Below are 22,360 nucleotides of genomic sequence, written 5' to 3' on the forward strand. Positions count from 1 at the left end.
TTCAAACCAACAATCTGCATTTTTTCCTTTACATAAAGTATTTGGAGGGATACCTAGTAGAGCTTCAAACTCGCTAGGTAATGGGATTATTTCATCCCCTTTGAAGAGGAAAAGATGGTGGTTAGAGTCCCAATGGTTGACAGCGGCATGATGAAAATCAAAATTAATGTTGAGTTGCATGTAACTTATTAGGGCATCTAGATGGTATATTTTAAAAGCAAGTTTGTCCTCACTTGAAAGGGAATACCCATTGTTTCAATCGTTGCTCAAAATTTTTCACCATTGTAAGATTAAAAAAAATAAAGTAATAAATTCTTAGGAGTAATACTCATTATTTTGGTGTCGAATGAATGCAAGATGATCAAAAGCCTAGACGTAACCATGTTTAAATAGACCAAAACGGTCCGATTTTTGGCAAAATACGCTCAAAGGAAAGTTTACCCGTAGGTGTCCCGCGCACGCCCAATCTGATGCAGCGAGACTTTGTCTTATTTTCGTATTTCACTTTATGGAAATTTTAATATGTATGATTAACTCACACGCTTGCCTTTTTTATTACTTACTTTCTTTTCCTCTTTCCCTTTCTCCTTTTATTTCCATTTTTTTCTGTTTTTTTTTCTTTTCCTTTTTTTCCTTTTTTCCTTTTCTTATTTCTTTTTGTCTTTCCTTTTTTTTCCCTTTCTTTTTTCAGTCATTCTTTTTTCGAGGGGGGTAAGTCAGGAGTCCTTTCCCTCCCTCGGAATTTTTGCGCAAATATTTTGTGGAAAATAAAAATACAATAAAAGGCAAATTGCGATATCTACAAATACGTCGTATGTACAAATATCGTATGTATAAAAATAAAAAACATATATACATTTTCAATAAAACAAAAAAATATATATATGATAATGAAAAATGGAATCATGGTGCTCGGCGACTCCCAGAAGGTTGCTACACATCCTGCAAAATCCAAATCAAAGATTAATACACATTCATGTAATAAATTTGATAAAAAAAATAAATAAATAAATAAAAAGAGAGAGAGATAGATAGAAAAAAATTACCGCAACCATCCGATGATCACGACATGACAAAGCCACGAGGGCCCTCCGATAAGAAGCTCGGAATGCTTGAAGGGTCCTCACCATGTCGTTCATGGTCTCCTTTGTTCCAAAAAAAAAGGTTATGAAAAACGTATATGATAGATTAAAATTTATGTACATACGCGAAACAAAACATACCGACTCGACCGTCTCTGGGATGTACGGTATGTCCTCATCCTCTGCCGCCGGAAGAATCTCATGGATCACCGATCCAAAAGCTTCGGTGTACGAGATCTCTGCCGCAAGTTGCACCCAACCGCCCAACTCGACCCTCTAAAAAAATATAACAACAAAAAACAAAATACAGGTCGATATCCAAATGTCCAAATATAATATATATAAAATCAAAAGAAAGAAAGACGAATCAGGACAAAAGCTGGAAAAGGAGTCAGCCTAGATGAAATAAAAGCCTGGTACGAAGCCCCAAACAGCATCAGATGCTCCGTAGGATAACTAAGGATCGCCTGAGCTCGGTCCTCGGTAGATAGCAGGTCCGGACGCAACATCCGAATAGGAGGGTCCACAAGAACTAAAGGCTCCTCGGACGAGAACTGCCAAACAACGCGCTCGCCTAAAAACCACGCGTCTGTCCGGTGAGCCAAGGAGAGTCCCTGATAAAGCTTCCGAAAATGGCAGCGTACGCCGCCTGCCCGGATAGCCTCTAGGACCCCTACGACCAAGCCCCAAGGGCGAAGGTCGACCTACAAAATGCAACATCATGTCAAAAAAAAATTATGACTAAAACGTAATAATATGAATATATGTTGTAAAACTATACTCACGACGAAAGTCGCCGGCTGCAGTAACTCGTCTCTTCCCTATCCGGACCAGAAAATGGCCCATAGGAAAGCGAGACGGCCCGAGAGTCTTAGGAGCTACAAAAGGCAGGTACGAATACCCCAGGCCTAAAAAAATATAAACGTGATTAGCTTGAGAATCAGTAGAAAGATAAAAAAAAAAAAACATATAAATATAAAAACGTACCTCAAGAATACGGCCGTGCCAGGAAATGGAGATTCGGGCCACCTTAGTAGCTGCCGCGGAATCCATCACTCGTGTCGTCTTGCCCATAGCAGTAAGCATACGGTGTATGACACCTCCGCACAGTTCAGGTTACCCACCTAGTCCAACTCACTTGAGGCAAATGAGTAACCGGACAGCAAAACACTCTCAGCTCCCCGATCACTCAAAATAGTGACAAAAAGAGCGTGAGTAATTTATATCTTAGCCAGCTGCTCAGGAGTACATTGTCGACCAACCTCATCAGCCGAAAACTCATCGGCAAGAACCAAGTACAAACAAGACTGCGCATACACATGGAGGGTCGCCGCAAGACGATCCCCCACAAGGTCACGCAGTCTCTCGTCTGATCTCTTTACGTTCCTCGATACCATGAGCTCGCCTCCAAAAGGAAAACTCGTAATCATGGAGAAGTTGTAAGGGGTGATCGTCATCTCTCCCCACAGGAAGTGAAAAGTGTTTGTGGAATCCCACCAAACTACAACAGCCCGCGAAGGAAAGCTAGTGACGCAGGCTAACTCGATAAATCGCGAAGAGCTGCCAGCTAGGGACCAACCCCCGAAAGCTCTATCACCTCCTTCACTACCTCGGAAAGAGCGTCAAATCGACCTCTCAAGTCACCTGAACCATACAGGCGCATGCTAGGCTTACTCTAAAAAACTTTTGGCTGATTAGGACGGGTCTAAAAAAACAGAAAAAAGAGAAAGAAAAAGAAAGAAATAAACACAGGACACTCACTATGTCGCGCCAACCTTAAATCGAAACATGATGGTTCGGGTCCCATTTAAGGACCTGCAGATCCCAGTTGGGAGGAGCCTCCCAAACTAACTCCTCGTGACGATGCGCCACTCCCAGCCTTCCTCACGAGCACATGCCACCCTTTTTCGAGAGCGAACTACCTCGTCAGGAACTGGTTCTCCTAAGACATCCTCAGCGTCCACAAATGGGGAAATTTCCATACTACGAACAATCAATCGATGGAATTTTCAAAAAAAAAAAAAAAAAAAAAAACCTACACGATTGAATATATTTTCTAAGTCCTAAGAAAAACATAAGACTAAGTTCTAGACCCATTTTGGCAGCATAACGGCTGCAAAAGGGACAAAATACTAAGTCAAATGCCACCCAATACTTGGGGGCTACAACAACCTACAAATTGAACTTAGTAAATGGGGGCTTAAACACCCATAAAGCCAACCTATACCAGTTCAACTAACCATTCTAAAGATTATTTCTAAGAATCTTAGAAACCAATAGTTTGTGTATGAATAATAATCACCCAAATATAATTATCATCTACCAAACAATTATTTTGAAGCTTGAAAATGGTAAAAAAAAAAAAAATAAATAAAAATAAATAAATAGAAAAAACATGCATTTCGCACTATTTCTCAAACTCAAAATTTTCAAAACAGGATTCAAGAGCATAATTGTAGGCATAACACTATAATTCATCTCATAATCAACAAGTATTACCAAATGACCAAGCAAGAACAGTAAATTCGAACTAGAAAATCGAAGAAAAGTACGAAAACGAACGTAAACAAAGATATGCTCATACGAGGTTCAATACTTAACCATTTTTCATGAAATTTGTTGCAAAACACTCCTTTAATATAGTATAACAACATGGAACAAATAATTTCAAGAATTATGGGCCGAATAAAAAACCCTAAAATTCAGAATTTAAGGTTTTTTTATTCGAATTTCCCCAAATTCGGTCAAAAATGAGCGAAAATAACAAGAAGATTTACATTGGATTTTGGCAAAAAGGATTTGGGTACAAGATCTTCCTTCTTCAGCTTCAAAAAGCAACAAAAACCAAGCTTTGTAGAGAGAGAAAGAGGCGAAAATGGCGAACAAAGAAGAAAATGTCGCGTGCAGCTCTAAAAGTTGCGCGTGACGTCCCAGCGCAACTCTGAACATTGCGCGCACCTGGACAGCGCGATCTCTAGAGTTGAGCGCGGATACTGGTCACTTAAAATATCGGTATATGGATTTTGATCCGTTTTGATTTTTTTTTTTAACGGTTGGGTGCGTTGTTAGACATATTAACACGCGAATTATCAAAATCCTTTTAATTGCTTTGCATTTTGTAATTTATTTTTTCTTTGATAATTTTTTGCATCATCCTATATGCCACCATGCTTTGTGCCTGCCCAAGCATACGTTTTGGATATTTCTCGGAAAGCGTCTAAAAAATATTACATAGTGGTACTTTACATAAAAGCTCCCATAGATAGTTTGGCATTTTTCCTGTGCTGCCCTTAAGAAATGCCATGTTTTTTCGTATTTTTGTCGTTACTTAACAAGAATACCGTGTATCGTACAGTGTAAAATTGTATGGCGTATGTGTTGCGTAAAATTGCACTAGCAACGTGATCTGCGTAAAAAATGATGGAACCTTTTCTTTTAGGCGTTAGCTTAACGAGTAAACAAGGCGCACCGACCATACGACCCCCGTTGGAAGCAAATACGGTTAACTTGAAAGCTGTCTTGCTTTACCGGACAATTAAGGTGTCCGACCACCCCCTGTATAAAGAGCGACCCCAATTGAAGGTGCACCTATCTAGACACGTGCCCCCACTGAGACGCGTGTTTTCATCTTGTGGACAATACTGCTGAGGGAGTTGCCAATTTTCTTCTCTCTCACTGGATTTGGATATATTCCTCCGAGACATGTATTTCCGTCATCAAATATTTGTTTTGTCAGCGTATGTCAATCTTTTATTCAAGTGTTAGGCTACGAATGCCAAAACATCCCCCCCCCCCTTATCATCTTTTCCTTTATTGGAATCATGAACTAAAGTATCAATGACAAATCGAGGGACTTTAGACCACCGATAACATATTGAGCACCCTCTTTTAATCTTTTTAAACCTGGTACCTTCTCATAACATGACATCACCCAGGACAACCTTTACTTGAAAAAGTGTTCTATACCAGCAAAGGGTCAACTTATATTCTTTAGCGTGCTAAGTTCAAATTACCTTGATCTTAGTAGCTACTTGTCTTGAACATTTAGCGAATCGAGAATAGTTTCGACAGTCTCAACACTAGTGAAAGATTCCTTGTCCTTAAGGAACTTTGCAGAATGAGTCTCGAATTTACATCTTTGACTACTTTGATCATCGTCTATTCTAGACTCGATCAAAATGGGGGGCTAACTGTAGACATCTACTTTTGGTCCCCTGTCCAAAACGAAAGTACTATGACGATAAATGATTTCATCTTTGTGCTAGATTGGAGTAAGGAATGCTTATGGAATACTGATTAAAGCCTAAACACATAAACTAGCTAGCTTGGCCCAAACTAAATGAACTAAAACTCATTAAATACTAAGCCCGATCGGAAATTAGGCCTAATCCAAAGATTAAACCTAATTTCGGACGGATTTAGAGCGCCAAGGTTAAAATTTAGGGCTGCCGCAGGAAATTCCTCGCGCAACTTATGAAGTCACGCTGGCAGGGCGCGCGCAACTCATAAGGTTGCACGAGGCATCCAGCGCAACCCACAGAGTTGCGCTTGCGGAAGATTCTGAATTTTAGAAAAATACTAAATCGAATCTTACTATACAGCTCCGCGCAAGACTGGAAGTCGCGCTGCCTTGTGCAGCGCAACTAATTAACTTTTGCGCGGAAGCCGCGCGCAACCTTCGCACGCCACCTGCTGCGGAAGAAACTCCAAAACCCTAATCTCACCCATTCCCTATAAATAGAGATTCAATACGAGCTCTAAACACACAGAAAAATAGCCTAAAAGTCATCAGTAACATCTTTGTGAACTTATGCAAATATAAACCCTCTTGTCACAAACACTCACCCTTTAATTGTTTTGTTCTTACGGTAGAGGTTCCCCAACAAGAAGGTGTCATAAGCATTCTAAACGAATATCTAGCAAGGAAAAGTGGTAATTTCCGAATACTTAGATAAATCACATTACTTTTCTTGTTCTAAAACCCTTAAATTAATTAATTAGTGTTGTTTGATCACGTTAAAATAAACATTTAATTAATTAATTTGACGTAATATTCTTTCGTTAAAAGAAGACTAGAATTGGACAAATTTTATCACTTAAACCAAGGCGAATCTTGTTTACTTTTATCCTTTCACGAATTTGGATTAAATAAGAATAACGACATTCGTTGTAATGTAATTTTCATGTGATTGACGCGTATAAATAAAATCAATTAACTTAGTTTTAGGTACCACGTTGCATATATTGTTTGGTGATGAAACTGTGAAAAAGGATGAGCTAGTAGAGGCAGCACTAGGGCTAGAATAGCGATTCCCCCCAAAAGGGAACATTATTTTAATACCCTCGCCCCCGAACTCATTTCTGGTATAAGTAGACTAATTTGGGCATGGGTAAACTTATGATTCGTGCTAAATATCCCTTGAACTCTACTTAGGAGAAAGGCATGAATGAGATTTATGAGTTTTCCTAAAGCTTATTGGCGTCTCCCTATTAGTTTCTTACAAAAAAAAAAAGTAATGATAGAATCTATTCTAATTCAAGGTCCCCCAAACAGTTAGGAATTCAAATCCTAACACACTTTCAAAAGTGTAAAGTCCTAGGCTTTTAAAGGGTCATGGGCACAGAGGAAGTGGGATCCCCGACGACGGGCTACCCTCCTCACAAGAACCAATTCATGTGGGCTCATTCCTCCGGGGCATAAAGTGTTTAGGAATTCAGTTGTGTAAATTTTGCAATTTTCATCAATCAACACTTCAAAACTCTTATAGGTTATAGCCTAACCAGGATGTTTTGCAATCAGCAGAGTATTTATCTCATCAACATCATCATTGAGAGGAGTCAAGATTGCACGTTCAGCAAAGATACTCGAATTGAAACAACCTGCACTTAGTTCTGAAAAAATTTGGCTCACAAGCTAGTCTAGAGAGTTGTTTTCATCCTCAAATGGCACAACCAGTTGTCTTGGTAGACGAATGTCAGCTATCTCTTCTGTTTGCATATGACCGTCTCCTAAAGCAAGAAAGAAATCAGAGCATAAAAGATCTGTCTGGGCTCGCATGTTTTCACACGGGCGTATTCATTTGAAACCATGCCATAGATAAGAAGAGACTAAGCTTTCTTGTACGGCTTCTTTTTGTGGTTTTTTGGGTACCACAGGCAATACTTGTCGAAAGTCCCCACCAAAGACCACAACCTTGCCACCAAAAGCTGTACGGCTATCACATAAATCCCTAAGAAGCAAGTCTAATGACTCTACATTTTCCTTGATTGCCATTGATGCTTCATCCCAAATAATCAATGAGCTTTCTCGTAGAAGACCAGCTAAGCTGCTTTGTTTAAACACATTTCAAGACATGGAAGCTGTGTGATCAAGAGGAATTTTAAAACGCGAATGAGCTGTCCTCCCAGTGACTATGTCTGAGGCAGCAATTCCAGAAGTAGCTGCAAGAAGAATTATTTTTCCCATTTGTCTTACAGCAGCATACAATGCACAATAAAGGTATGTCTTGCCAGTGCCCCCCGGCCCGTCAATGAAAAAGGAACCGGGTTTGTTAAGCTGCACATGTTTAATGATGCAATCAAAGGCATCGCGTTGGCAGGGTTGAGCTTGTCAATGGCTTCAATGTATTCAACCAGTATTGTGGCAGAGAGTGCATCGGCAATATCCTTTATTTTTCGTAGCCGGAGTCTGTATTTCTTATCAACACCCCTAGGCCAAACTCTTCCAACGATTTCCCCATTTCTTCTAAGAAACGCTCTACCCCTTGCACAGTAAGGGCCTTCACTTTTTTTCCATTCCTGCATTTTGGTGCCTGAAATCTTCGGACAAATAAAGGTAGTACTTCTGCCAGAGGGCTAGGGGATCTCTGGGCATTCCAAAAATCAATATAGTAGCGAATAATTTACGCAAAGCTGTTGGCATTTGCGCAGTAACAGCCTCAGCCATACATTTACCAGCGACATCATCTTATGCCAGTAGACCAAGTTTCAAGGCTGCTTCCTGAAATGTTGCACAAAGGTGGTCGTTTACTATTCGTAAATCTTCAAAGGATTTTGGTCCCCTTACATTGATTAGTAGCAGTCTCAGAAAAAATCTCTCCTCTTCGGATGAAGCCACAAAAGCCAGACGCCCTATTGCAGTTCGCAAAATATCCCTCTTAGCCCATGTCTTTGTAGCCTGATTCCACACATAATGCTCATTAAATTCTGCATATGTGTATTTTGGTATATTTGGGACAGCATAGTTCATTCTGAAGAACTCAGTTAATGAAGTACGGGCTCGGCGCCTATCTGAAACAATAGAGGCTAGTTGTTCAGTGGGAGAAAACCGCATAGTGTGCTGATTAAGCAGGTGAATTTGCAATGTTAATACCGAGGGATCATTTCAAACAGGTTAAACCCAAAGATTCTCCATGCGGCTTCACAAGGGGGAACCCAACGGCCTGCTTGAAACTGCTCAATCTCATTTACAGGGCCTGCTGAAGCTGCTACGTTATATGATACTCAATCATGTCCTTTATTAACATATTTGTAAAGGTACTTAACTACTTGAATTGTTGAACATACCTCCACATTCAAGTGGCAGTCGAATAAGGCAGATTGATAAGGGTTATATGGAATGACCCAGCGGTTGTCCAACCTTTTCCTTCGAATCACAATAGACTCACCAGTGTCCCGGCGTCTATATTCAGGATAGCCGCTTTCATGGCTGCTTGTAATATCCGAAAAAGACTTAGGGTAGTCGTATTTGCACTTCCCTTCCATTCCTCTATGCTTTATAATAATGAGCATATGAACGTGTGGCAAGCCACGTTTTTGGAACTCAACTACATAAATAAATGCAGCCACCTCACCAAACACTTGTTCTTCTTTTATTTTTTTCTTCAGTGCTATAAGCTTTGCTCTAAAAACACGAGCTAGAAGATCGGGTCGGTTTTGTGGTTTTTCCCCGTGTGCTAGCTCTGCTTTGATTTCTGGCCAATTTAGGTTGCAAGTCATTGTTATGAATAAGTCTGGTTTCCCAAAACGTTGTACAAGAGCGATAGCATTGAGATAACGCCATCCCCCCCTCCCCCCCCCCCCCAAAAAAAAGTAGGGAGGATAACATACTGACCTACATTCGATGCATTTGCTTCACCTCCTTCATGTGTATCTACTAAACCCTGATATAGCTCAACTCTAATTTGTGCCTGATTTTGCCAAAAGAAATCCAGCCGAGTATTCTCTATCTTCACATACATGTCTACAATATATTGCAAGAATAGCTGCCCAGCCCGTAGGAGGAAATTTCCAGCACGCATTTGAAACTTATACGTATAGTACTCCCTGCAAGAAATAAGCTTGCCCCTCTTCCCCCAAGCAGCAGCTGCAATTCCATTAGTTTTAAAAAAATAGTAATATTTAGATGATTTATATGGGGTTGGAAAAATTAAATAACATACACAAATCAGCTGCCTCTTGAGCATTGTTTGAGTGTTAGTATCCATCTAATGGAGACAAAATTCGGAAAAAACATGGCAATTAGGCCAGAGCCAATATCTACCCATAATCCCAAGTTAAGCATTTTTAACAAAAATCAAGATGCTAGGATAACAACTCAATATGATCAAACAGTAGCAATTGCAGAAAATCAAGCAAGCCTTTAGTTTAGAGTCATTTTCAGTAAATGCACAATATGAATTATAACCACTTCACTTCAATATGCCACTTTCTAATACTACCTCAGAAATCCTTCGCTATATATAATTTCAGAACATCACCCTGTGTCAATTACAATTGGAACTTTACAAAATGTGAATGCTCTTTAAATTGTACTCCTATAATTCGTACTACAATAGCAGGGGTAAAACTAAAAGAAGCATAAGAATAATAATTTTAAGGGGATATGACCAATTGAAAAATTATTTAACTGTTAGTTCGATGTCTACTACAAGAGGGGAGGTGAATTGTAGTATATAGAGAAAAGTGAACTTTTTGCGGAATTAAACTATGTAAGAAAAGATAGAACACATGATATAGGCTTTTCGAATATTTTCACTATGTAAAGACTCTTTTACAAAGGTGAAACTTCTGCCTACACTCAAGTTCAGTATCCCAGCTACGGTCCCTCTACCGCAGCTTAACTCTCTTATATGATTCGACTCTGAATCACTTACAACTCTCTAACAGACTCACTCAAGTCTCTTAGTTACAATTCTCTCAAACCCCAATCCCGAATTACAAAAGTAATTACAAGACTTTTCCTAATGCACTAAAGAAGATTAAGACAGAAAGGAACTCATCACTCTTTTATATTGAACGTGAAAGCTCTTAGAAAACTTAAGCTCAATGAACTCAATGTTTCTCGTTGTTGTTTGTTGTACTTCAAATCAGAATCTGTTGCATGCTTTATATAGAAAGATGAGAAGCCTCAACCATGTTCCCACTCCTCTCATGATCTCACGTACACCTTAACTTTGGGAGTTAAAGTGAACGTTGAGGGAGTCAGGAATATGGTCTCCCTGACTTTTCTCTCAAGCATTCAACGGCTTCCTTAAAAATAGTTAACAACTTTTACTTAGTCTAATAATCAGTTAAAGATATTTATTAGAGATATTTATTATTTAAAAGGATAAAACTTTAAATAATTATTTAATTTAAAAATAACAAACTTATCTTTTAATTAAACAATTATTTATCTTTTATTTATTTACAGAAAATATATCTCTTTAAAAACTGATTTTATTTTATCCTTTAATTAAGGAATAAAAACTGATTTAAAGTCTTACGTTAAAAATATTTTCTGATTAAAACTTTAAGTTGAGTTCCTTTCTGCACATAAAAACTCTAGTGCTTACAGTGAATACTAAGGATTGGAATTTGTCTTCTTCATCTTGAAAGCTTGCATACGAATATTGAACTTCCAATTTAGTTGCTCCTACTCCGGAACAGGGTAGATATTGTTATTGCCTAAATCTTTTCACTCTATCAAAGACTATCAAACACCATTAGTCAAATCTTGTTTGTTTGTCAATCATCAAAATACCAAGAGGGTCAACATTAACTAACCTTATTTTTAAAAAAGCGAATAATTGAACATATAAGATGAGCAGTAATTGAACAAATGAGTCTAATTGAAGACCAATTGGAAAATTATTTAACTAATTGAGTGTTAAAATATATGGCAATATATTCTGGTTTGACTTTGTATATAACTAATTTGGTTAGTGTATATTTTATAGCCTAATTTGTAGCTAGTCAGTAGCCAAGATTATCTCTTGTAATTGTATATTTATACCCAAAGATAAATCAATGACAAGGACACGATCAAATCGCTTCCGTAGGAGGAATGATGTGAGAGGTGAGATCATGAGGCGATGGGGTTTTTTTTATTTATAATTTAATTTAATTGTAATTAACCAAGGTTAAACAATAGCGAGCTGAGTGACTTAAGAAAACTAGAGGGAAATAAGAAGAAAAAGGGGGTGGGATTAGTAAAAAAATGACCATGTGCATGTCACATGGGGGGCCAATGTCGGAAAGAGAGAAGTCAATGCCGAAAAGTGATCGTTGGTTGTCTTCAATAAATTTTTTTCACAATCAGGTTTTAAAATGCCAAGAAATTTTTAAAAGGTTTTTCTGAATAAAAAGATTGTCTTAAAAGGTTTTTTCTGACAAATTTTCCAAAATATATATTACATATTAACATATTGGGTAACCATAATATGGAGTATAAGCTTATAATTTATGGATAGGAAGAATTGACATTTTTTCCCTTTTATCTTTTATTAGCCCCCGAATTTGATTGGAGATGATTTTTATTGTATTAAGAATACATTATGGTTCGTTCGGTATCGTTGTAGTTTTCTGATTTTTGGTTTTTTACAAACCATATGATATATGTCTATAATGAGGGGCCGTTTGGTTCGCAAAGTGGAATCGGAATGGAATGGGGAAAAGGTATGGAGGAGAATGGAATGAAACCCTTGAAATTTGCTATGTTGTTTGTTTAATAACAAAGGAAAACAAATCCCACCACCACACCACCACCTAATTCCACCTTTTCCAGCCACCATCCATCCACCAAACCACTCACCGCACCTCCCCCGCCATTCGCCGCCCTCCCCCACCCCTGCACAGCTCATCCCTTACCATTTGTGAATGGGTTAAGAAAACTTCCCAACAATTTCCCATAGTCCTTTTCCATCCTTCAAACTTCAAATTAGTGAGTCTATCAGCATCAATCTGAAGCTTATAAGCAGGTACATACTCCATTGTCCACATACTAAATTCAGATCCACCAATATTTTCCAATTTAGATTGCATCAATGGCGTCCATGCAGAATTCGTTGATTTCTTGTTTGTCATCTTATACTTTGCGGCGAGGGGTGCGGGGAGAGGTGGCGAGTGATGACGAGGCTGGCCGTGATGCGGCGAGGGGTGGGGGAGAGGCGGCCGATGAATCTAAGTGGAGGGGAGGGTTATGCGTGGGTAACGGAATGATTTTCCGGTGAGAGAAGGGGCGGCGAGGTTCCGGTAAGGGGCGGCGAGGGTCGGGGGATGGCGGCGAGATTCCGGTGAGGGGCAGTGAAGTTCCAGCGAGAAGTGGCCTAGGTAAGGGTGGCTGATGTGGGTACGGTGGTGGTTGGGGAAAGGGAATGGGAAAGGCTAGGGGGGTGGGGAATGGGAGTAGAAGCTTTTTGGGTAATCAAAGGGGAAAGGGAATGATAAAAATGCAAAAAAAAAAACAACAACAAAGGGAATGATTCCCATGGAATCCCATTCCCTTTGATTATTACCGTGAGCCAAACGACCCCTGAATAAAAAAAATTGGTCAAACTTATTAAAATCATGATAATTTTGAAAACTGAAAACAAAAGGTTGAAAACAACTTTTTATCTAGTTTCCTGTTTTTGGTTTCAAAAAATGATCACAAACAAGCCAGACCCTTATTTAATTGATTGTTGTTTTTTTTTGGAAGGAAAATTGATTGAAGTATAATATTAATACATTAATTGATTGATTGTATTCATGAACAAAAATTAAATAGCAATTTCTTTAATTTTGAACGTAATTTAAGTAATTGATTGATATTTTATTGGATGTAACTTTTTGTTGATTGCTAAACACTACTCCAACGTCTAAATTGCCAAACACTCATTTTTTAATCGGTTGCTAAAAGATACCGCCAAACATGCCTGTAAATAGAGATATTTTTAAATTTTACCTTTTTTTTTTTATATAAAAAGGTTTTTTTTAGACTTAATAAAAAGATCGATTTTAATAGATACTTGCTGATTTTCACAAATTTTATGTGTGGTCAACCATCATGGGGTTTTTCGTTAATGTTGCAGGGTTATTTGGTCTATAGGTTACTTTATTCTTTTATAAGCGGCCACATGATGTGACCAGCCTTATCTAAAACTAAAACGTGCTGATTAATTTTTTTAATTTTTTTATAAAGCTTGGATTTTTCCTTAAAAAAAAAAAAAAAAAAAAAAAAAAAAAAAAAACTAGTTAAAAATGAAAAACAAAAACGGTGCGTTTCATATAACAGGCATTAGGTGAAAACCTACTAATAAAACCCTTATAATCATTCATCCTGACCTCTTGAAGAAATCACTAGGGTTTTCCGGAAGAACAGCAGCGCCGTATTCTCTGTCCTCTGAAAGGTTTCTCAGACGAACCAACCAAAAATGGGACACTCTAACATCTGGAACGCTCACCCTAAGAACTATGGTCCTGGATCTCGTGCTTGGTATTCTTTTCTCTCTCCTCTTACCATTTTTCCAGATTATTTTAATTTCATTTTTATTTTTTTTAATTGTTTTTTTGTTGTAATTTTGAAACAGCCGAGTTTGCGGCAATCCTCATGCAATTATTCGCAAGTATGGACTGATGTGCTGCAGACAGTGCTTCCGTAGCAACGCTAAGGAAATCGGTTTCATCAAGGTTCTTTCTTTTCTCATCTTATTCTCTGTTTTATTTGTCGTAGTTTTTGGATTTGAATTTACTGTTTTGTGGATTTTACGATTGATTTTGTTTGAATGATGGCTTTTTTTTTCTTTTTTTTATTTTTTTTTGTAACAAATTGGTTTCATAAATTTGTTAATAAAGAGGTGAAACGAGTTATTTTTTATTTGGGATGTTACATGATGAAAATATTGAATTTGAAATGATTTTGCTGTTGGTGGTACTAGTTTTCAGACGATTTTGCTTTGAACTAATTGATCTTTTAGAAATGCGAATACTGAAATCGATGGGAAGCTGTTCTTAGGCTGAATTTTTTTTGACTGTGATTATTCTGTGATGTGGGTATGTAATACTTTGGACCTTTGGTAATGGTTGTGTTCTTGGCTCTTTAGCTTAATGTATGTTCTGGGCTAGTGATATTTAGCTTCCTTATTCGGTGATTGTGATGAGGGTTATGAATTTTGTATCCGAAAGGAAAGGTGATGTTATTAAAAATATGCAATTGAAATTCTTCAGCGGTTGAAAAAGGTTTATAATTGAAAGTATGTGTCAGTAGAAGTAATTTTCGCCCAATAAATATGAATCTTTTGATAGAGAATGGGTTTTGATTATAAAATCAATGTTGACGCTGAAGATTGGATTGTGTGTTTGCGAGTTGATTTGAGATTTGTACAAGCTATGATTTTAAAAGTTTTTTTTTAATGAAAGGTTGGGTGTGCTTTGCATTATGATATACTGATAATCTATCTACTCCGTATTACCTGATTGCAAATTGTGAGTATTATTATTCGTTTGATCCTATGTGCTCAGTCTTAGTGGTTATTTGCAATCATGAGAACTGTTTGTGCCCTATTCAAAACTTAATTATAACTTGTGTTTGCTCCTACGCGGAAGGATTATGAATTACTCCGTAGTTGGTTTGTGTTGTGCCTGAATTTCCAATACAACTTTCCTCTCTTCCTTTGTTGTCGTTTCATAACTTCTGCTTCCCCAATGGGGCAGAGTGTGGAGTTTTCTTTGGCATCTAATTTTAATTCTCTTGAAGAAAGATGGATAAAGGCGTCTAAATTAGCTAAATACATCATAGTTATTTTATCAACTGCTCTGTTTAGTAGAATTGGACTGTTATTTAGCCATATTGATGGATTGCTATATGGTTTTGAGCTTTGTTTGTACTTACATTTACCATTCATGACATTGCCTGATCTAGTTTTCCTCTTTGCATTTACAGTACCGTTAAACAGCTGAAGTTGTGTTATGGATTCATGGCAGAAGCTGTTCCGGAGATCTTATATACTAAGCTATTGATGAAATTTTAAAATTTTGACTTGAAAACTGTAGACTTACGAAATCATTATGTGTCTTTAAATTTTGTTATCGAATGTAGTTGGTTTAGATTCTTGAGAACTTGGCATTTATTATGCTTCTTTAGTAAATGTATTGGTTGCTTTATTTTAATCTTGTGCTTGGAAAGTTTAAGGTGTCTGCTCTATCTTTTGCCATCAAATTTCAGCATAGTTTAGGGATCGTTTGGTATTGTTATGGTTTTTTGTTTTTTGGTATTTTGTTTTTCAAAATCATATGATATATGTCATATAATGAATCAACAATTAGTTAAATTTGTTAAAATCATTTTTGAAAATTGATAATAGAAAAATTAAAACACCTTTTTTTTTTCTTTTTTTTTTTTTTGTGTAATTTTGGTTTTTTGTTTTAAAAAAACAGAAAGCTGAAAACATAAAAAATAAAAGCCCTTAACTTCATGATATGAGTTTATAAACAATTTTATTCAATTAACAACCTTTTGCAACTTTATTTGATTGGAAGCTACTCGTTCTAGTTCTTTAGTTTAGGGTTTTTTCATCAAATAGTTTTTAAAAAAATTATCAAATGTCTTTGCTGTTTTTAATATTCACAATATAACCTCGAGTGTTTAAACAATTAACCAAATGTCCTTAATGAATGGTGGTAGTTATCTTCGTTAGTTATTATCCCTTAGTTAACCTATTAACCCTTAATTATATAATGGAAAATACCTCGGTTTTTCTACTTTGGTTGGTGAGCCTTGATATTGCTTGGTTAAGGTTTACGGAAATTTATACTAATAATAATATAGCTAATCAGAATTTTAATAAAATAAAATTGTAACATGATGACATTATTTATAGCTTTGAAAGGAAAAATTTTAATGATAACATGACATGTGCCTAATCTTAGGATAAGATGTCAAGGGTCAAATTTAAGGTCTAAATTAGCTAAAAAAAAGAATTGAAATGCCTCATTTGTGCGAAGGAAATGCCTCGATTTTCGATATTCGTGCTTTGGTTTGCGAGCTTTGATATTGCTCGGTTAAGGTTGTAGCGGTTATATTGGATATCGAGGGTCAAATTTAAGATCTAAATTAGCAAAAAAATAGAAAAATGAATTGAATGCCTTAATTTGCAGGTAAGGAAATCCCTCGATTTGCATTCTTCTGTTTCCAAGCCGCAAGCCGCAAAAATTGTTTGGTCAAGGTTTTGGTGTTGAATTTGACATAAAAATAATTAAAAACGCTTTGGTTTGTGTGCTGGAAAATGACTTGGTTTGCAAGCCGCAAAAATCTTAGGAGGGGGCTTGCATGTAAAACGAGGCATTTTGGGTCATTTTTATTTTATTATTATTTTTATTTATTTATTTATTTATTTTTATTTTGACTTCAAATTTGTTATAAAGATTCAAATTGAATTTCAAACCCTCAGTTGAGCAATTATTGCGGCTTCGAATCCGAAGCAAGTAAATTGAGGCATTTTCTTGCACATAAACCGAGGCATTTCTAGTTTTTTTTGCTAATTTTGACCTTAACTTTGATCTTGATGGGCTAATATGATCCTCAAAACTTTAACCAAATAATTTTCACTGCTAAAAAAGTATAGCACGTGAATCAAGACATTTCCTTGCATGCAAATTAAGGCATTTAGTCTTATTTTGCCAAATTTAATTTCAATTTTGAACCTTTAAAACCGAATTAACTTAGCTGATCAATTTTTCAAGACTCTTCGCATTATTTAATTATGGGATAATGGGATAGTTAAGGGTTCATAACTAAAGGTGTTAATGACCGCTAGTAAATTCAATAATTGGTGAATTTTAAAATAGTAAGGACACTTGGTGAATTTCTTAAAAACTAGAAGATACTTGGTGAAACTTCCTTGTACTCCTTCTGTATTTTATTACATGTTCCACTTTTCTTTTGCGACCGTATTTTATTACTTACTCAATTTCTTTTTTAGAAACTTTTAACAACAGTTTTTACTAATTTGCTTCCCACTAATGCTCTTCTCATATCTCTCTCCTCCCTACTTATACTTACTTTTGCATTTTTAGATTTTTTTTTAATTTTTCAACCAACCCCACTTACATCATAAAATAATACTTTTTATTATTTCTCTTAAAACTCTGTAATCGAAGAAATGGAGCAAGTAATAAAATACTGATAGAAGTAGGGAGTACTTTATAGTCCTTTTTACTACCCATCCACAAATATCATTCAATTTGGTATAAATATATGTTCTTGCTTCGTTTTATTAATATTGTACAACTTGTGTTTTAAGGAAGTTTTCAACACACCCATGTTAGAAAACCAATTATCTCTATTTACACTACAAATACCAAACACCTTTACTTTTGTAGGACTTGTTTTTTTAGTTTATGCTTACAATCTCATTAGCAATTTTGTATATATTTTTTTTCTTTCTTTTTTTCCCACTCAAAAAAATTGTGCAGTCTCATTGTAATATTAAAAGAATAAAAGTATATTAATTGGTGGTTGGTACCAAGCTAAGTACTAATGTATGTTTTTTATTAGTTCCAAAGTAGATAGATACTAACTTTTATTGCAATAACTGAATTTATTAATTACGTAATTTCTTACTAGCAGTAAGTTTGCAAATATATTAGAAAATGGGTCTATATTCATAAAAATAAATGAAAATATTATTTATTTATTTTTGATAAAGGATTAAAACGAATTACTTAGTACTAGAAAAGCAAATAAAATGTACTGCCGGTTCTCCTGCAATATTGTGAGCCCTTTGAACCCGTCTCTATCTGCCTTGTGCACATTGCAATGCAAAAACTTTAATCTAAGCAGCTGAATTTGCTGGATGAGCCACATGTACCTGATGTTTCCATGTCCATCACCACGAAGAAGTGAAACCAAATTATAAGAATTTGTAAACACCATAGCAGACTTTATGTGGGAGTGGAAAGCCCATTGTAGCCCATAGAAGCAAGCTAATGCTTCATCGTGCAAAGTTGAAGTACAAACCCCGTAATTGCCACCACCAATAATTCGATCATCCGTAGGATCTTCATTATCAAGATACCAATCCATTCCCGCATACTGAGATTCTTTGAACCATGACCCATGCATCAATCTGCATTCGAACTAGATCAGACCCTTATTGATGTATCCCTAACTGAGCTGCATGAAACCCTGGCGGTTGCAAACCACCATCTTTAGGAGAAGAATAAAGGTTGCTAATGGCAGTATTTTCTTTAGTAAAGATAGTATGTGTCTGGAGTATATCCAAAACCTGTAAAGTAATGGCTTAGTAGATGGTGAGTTTGGCCTGAACACCTTATTATTCCTACATAACCAAAGGGTTCAAAGAGTGCCAACGAAGATACTTATATGGGGACTCTTAATCCCATCATGACCAATAAAAAGTCGGATATAATCTTGGATCCAATTTATGGGAGAGATCTCCATAAAATCTTGAGCGGATGCCAAGGCTTCTACCCTACCAAGCTTCCCTACCAATATCACATTTTCGAAGATGATCGAATTCCTCAACTTTTGTGGGACAAAGATTGCAGAACAAACTTGGAATAGGAACCCCTCGATGATAAAGCTCACTTTTAACAACTAACCCCTTATTTAACAACTACCTTAAGAATAGTTTCCACTTTAGTTGTATATCAAGGGTCTAAAGGATTTTCCAAAAAGTGTTAGTCTGAGACAAATTGTGTTGTTTGCATTGGTTCTTGTAACAAAGCATACCCAGTTTTAACAGAATATCGAACCGAAAATATTTTTATGGTTGACAATAATCATTGATTAATATAATGCATTTAACAAAAGCATAATTTGTAAAATATGAGAAATCATCAATGATTGGATGTGATAGAGATAATATTTCGTTTTACTTCGTATCTATTTCAATTAAATGTGATCATTGCAATATATTTTATATTTAGCATATTAAAATTATTTTAATAACTTCTTCCTTCAAATTATGAATAATGTCTTCAAATTGTTTATCATAAGAGATAAATTTTGACTTTACCGAATCATAATATTGTTTTCAATTAAATTTTTTTAATAAAGTTTATTCCATTTTCCTAAACAAATACATACGACATGGTTTTGCACTATTTTAATTTTTCCTATTTTAACCTATGCATTGGTTTATGCGCAATTTTGTATTTACATTAAACTGAAACATACTCCAATAAAAAATGAAAATGACATGCAAAATACTTTTTGCACGTTTTTTGTTATTAAGTATTTTAAATAAAAAATGTAAATATAATTTTGAAATAATTATTTTATTTATAATTATTTCACTAATCCAAATTTTTGTGAAATGATTTAATATTAAATTAAAGTGGACTTAACACTATCTTTTAAGTTTATTATCACTTATGGTCACTAATTAGAAAAGGGAAAAAAAAAAACATTGATAATTAATTAGTTGACAAAAAAAATAAGAGAGTAAGATTGCTAATTGATTAATTAGTAGAAAACAACAAGAGAAGAAAAAGAGTAGATTTAAATGATATAAGAGTACAAAGTTTTACAGTGGATATATATATAAAATTGAATTGGAACAAGTATTGGTTCTAAGTGTTGTCATTTGGAGCAAAGACGCAAAGTCATAATCTTTTTTTACTAGTATGACAAATTTGAACAATTATAAATTAAAGTTATTTCGGCTATGTTTAAATCCTTTAGATATTTTTATAGGTACCAATTATAAAATTAGTTAGGCTATAGAGAATTAGAGATCAGATGAGCTATAGATAGGGATCAAGCCTCCACTAGACCTATGTCGTTTCATCCCAATACCACTTTGAAGTAGTTTATTTCATCATTATCTCCCAAATCTATACTACTTCCTCCATTTTCTTTTAATGTAACACGCCTCTTTTTCACGCTTTTTAAGGAGGTGATTAGTGTTAAATATATTGTATATATTGGTAGTCAAAGAAGATAATTACTCATAATTATCTTCCTGTTTTGTAGCTACAGTTAGGCGTGTTTAGTGTAATTTGTTACCTAGTTTATAGCCTAGCATTAAGTCTATACTTGTATATATTCGGTGATTGACAATGAGAATGACGAGGAAAATATTCCCTCATCTGTCATGGTATCAGTTAGCCTAAGGTACAATCTTCTCTAATTCCGTTGCGCCCTAGTTGCTCTGTTCCGCCCACTGCTCTTCTTTTTCTCTTTGTCTTCTTCTTCTTACCACCTGCATATCTCCATGGGTGATTCTAAATCATCTTTTCATCCGGCTCTTGTCGTCCCTAATATCAAGAACCATATTCTTATCACACTTGAGATAGAAAATGTTCAATACTCTACGTGGGCAGAGTTGTTTAAAATTCACGCACGATCTCACAAGGTCCTTCACCATATTATTCCTCTGGCCAAAGTCAAGGAGAAGGTTCCCTCTATGGATGAGGAGAAGGAACTATGGTCTACTTTGGATGCCACGGTTATCTCGTGGATCTATTCTACTATCTCTAATGACTTGTTGCAAACCATTATTGAGCCCGACTCTACGACTATGGAAGCTTGGGATAGATTGCGTGATATATTCCAAGATAACGAACATTCTCGTGCCGTTGCTTTGGAACAAGAATTCTCCACCACTTCTATGGAGGATTTCCCGAATGCTTCGGCTTATTGTCAACGTCTTAAGTCCCTTGCGAATCAATTAAAGAACGTTGGGGCATCGATTTCGGACAGCCGTATGGTTTTGCAATTAGTTGGGGGTCTCACAAGGGCGTACTGTGGTGTGGGTACGTTAATCCGGCAAAGCAACCCTCTTCCTTCTTTTTACAAAGCTCGTTCCATGCTCACATTGGAAGAGGCGGGTATGGCAAAGGAGGCAGCCACCGAGTCCGCTATGATTCACACTTCGCAAGATGATGGTTCCTTGATTTCGGATAAGCAGGGTCACTCTAAGGGGAAGCAATTTGGTGGTCAGAAATCCGGCAGCCAGAAGAACAACAATGGCCGGAAATCAGTCGGTTCTGCTGGTGGCAGCCGCAACAATGGTGGTGGCAAGAATGGTGGCCGAGGACAGAACGGAGGGAACTCTAATGCTCCTTCATCGCAATGGCAGCAACAACAGCAGTACATGTGGCCTTGGTATGGGCAGAGCTTGCCCATTCCCTAATTAAGGATGGGTCAGACCTCCTATACCCCAGTAGCAGCGACAACCCGGCCTCTTGGGCCCAAGACCACAGCAGCAAGCTTATGTGCAGCAGTCCAGTCCATCTCTTGGTTAGTCCGCACCATTTGTACCTACGGACATCGAGGTCGCGATGCACACCATGTCTCTTCAACAGCCCGACCCCTCTTGGTACATGGACACTAGAGCTACGTCTCATATGACGCCCTCATCTGGTAATCTCTCGTCTTATTTGAATTTGAGCAATCATCCTAATCATAATATTGTTGTTGGTAATGGTCATAAAATTCCGATTCTTGGCTTTGGTCACTCTAATTTGTCCTCCCCGAGTCAACCTCTTTCCTTCAAAATGTTCTTCATGCTCCCAAATTGATTAAAAATCTCATTTCTGTTAGAAAGTTTACTACTGATAATTCTGTGTCGGTTGAGTTGATCCTTTTGGGTTTTCTGTGATTATCGGACAGAGCTTCCAATAATGAGATGTGATAGTCAAGGTGACCTTTATCCCATTTCATCTTTTCTCAACAATCAAGCTTACTCATCTACCTTTGCCGCCATTTCTCCCAAGCTATGGCATGATCGGTTGGGTCATCCGGCAACTCCTATATTAGATGTGCTTAGAAAAAATAAAAGCATTGATTGTACTAAATATTCTAGTTCTTGTGTTTTTGAGTCTTGTGTACTTGGGAAACATATAAAGTTGCAGTTTATTTCATCTACTTCATGTACTTTTATGCCATTTGATATTATTCATAATGACCTTTGGTCCTCTCCGGTTTTGAGTTCTTCAGGGAAATGATATTATATTTTATTTTTAGATGATTTTTCAAATTATTTGTGGACGTTTCCTTTGGCTAGGAAATC

The 22,360-nt window shown here is 36.5% G+C and overlaps 2 protein-coding genes across 2 annotated transcripts; both read left to right on the plus strand.

Moving 5' to 3' along the window:
- Window positions 1–13,651: 13,651 nt before the first annotated feature.
- On the plus strand, window positions 13,652–15,506 carry LOC110715499 (40S ribosomal protein S29). Its single transcript, XM_021894084.1, has 3 exons — window positions 13,652–13,818; window positions 13,913–14,012; window positions 15,265–15,506. Exons 1-3 carry the CDS (start codon window positions 13,757–13,759, stop codon window positions 15,271–15,273), a joined length of 171 nt encoding a protein of 56 aa, XP_021749776.1. The 5' UTR covers window positions 13,652–13,756; the 3' UTR covers window positions 15,274–15,506.
- A 4,780-nt stretch (window positions 15,507–20,286) lies between these two features.
- Window positions 20,287–22,086, plus strand: LOC110714945 (keratin, type I cytoskeletal 9-like). The gene has a single exon (XM_021893501.1). The coding sequence runs from the start codon at window positions 20,561–20,563 to the stop codon at window positions 21,479–21,481; it is 921 nt and encodes a 306-aa protein (XP_021749193.1). The 5' UTR covers window positions 20,287–20,560; the 3' UTR covers window positions 21,482–22,086.
- The last annotated feature ends 274 nt before the right edge of the window (window positions 22,087–22,360 follow it).

The sequence above is a fragment of the Chenopodium quinoa genome, unplaced genomic scaffold (assembly GCF_001683475.1).
Source record: "Chenopodium quinoa cultivar QQ74 unplaced genomic scaffold, ASM168347v1, whole genome shotgun sequence".
In the NCBI taxonomy this organism is placed as follows: domain Eukaryota; kingdom Viridiplantae; phylum Streptophyta; class Magnoliopsida; order Caryophyllales; family Amaranthaceae; genus Chenopodium; species Chenopodium quinoa.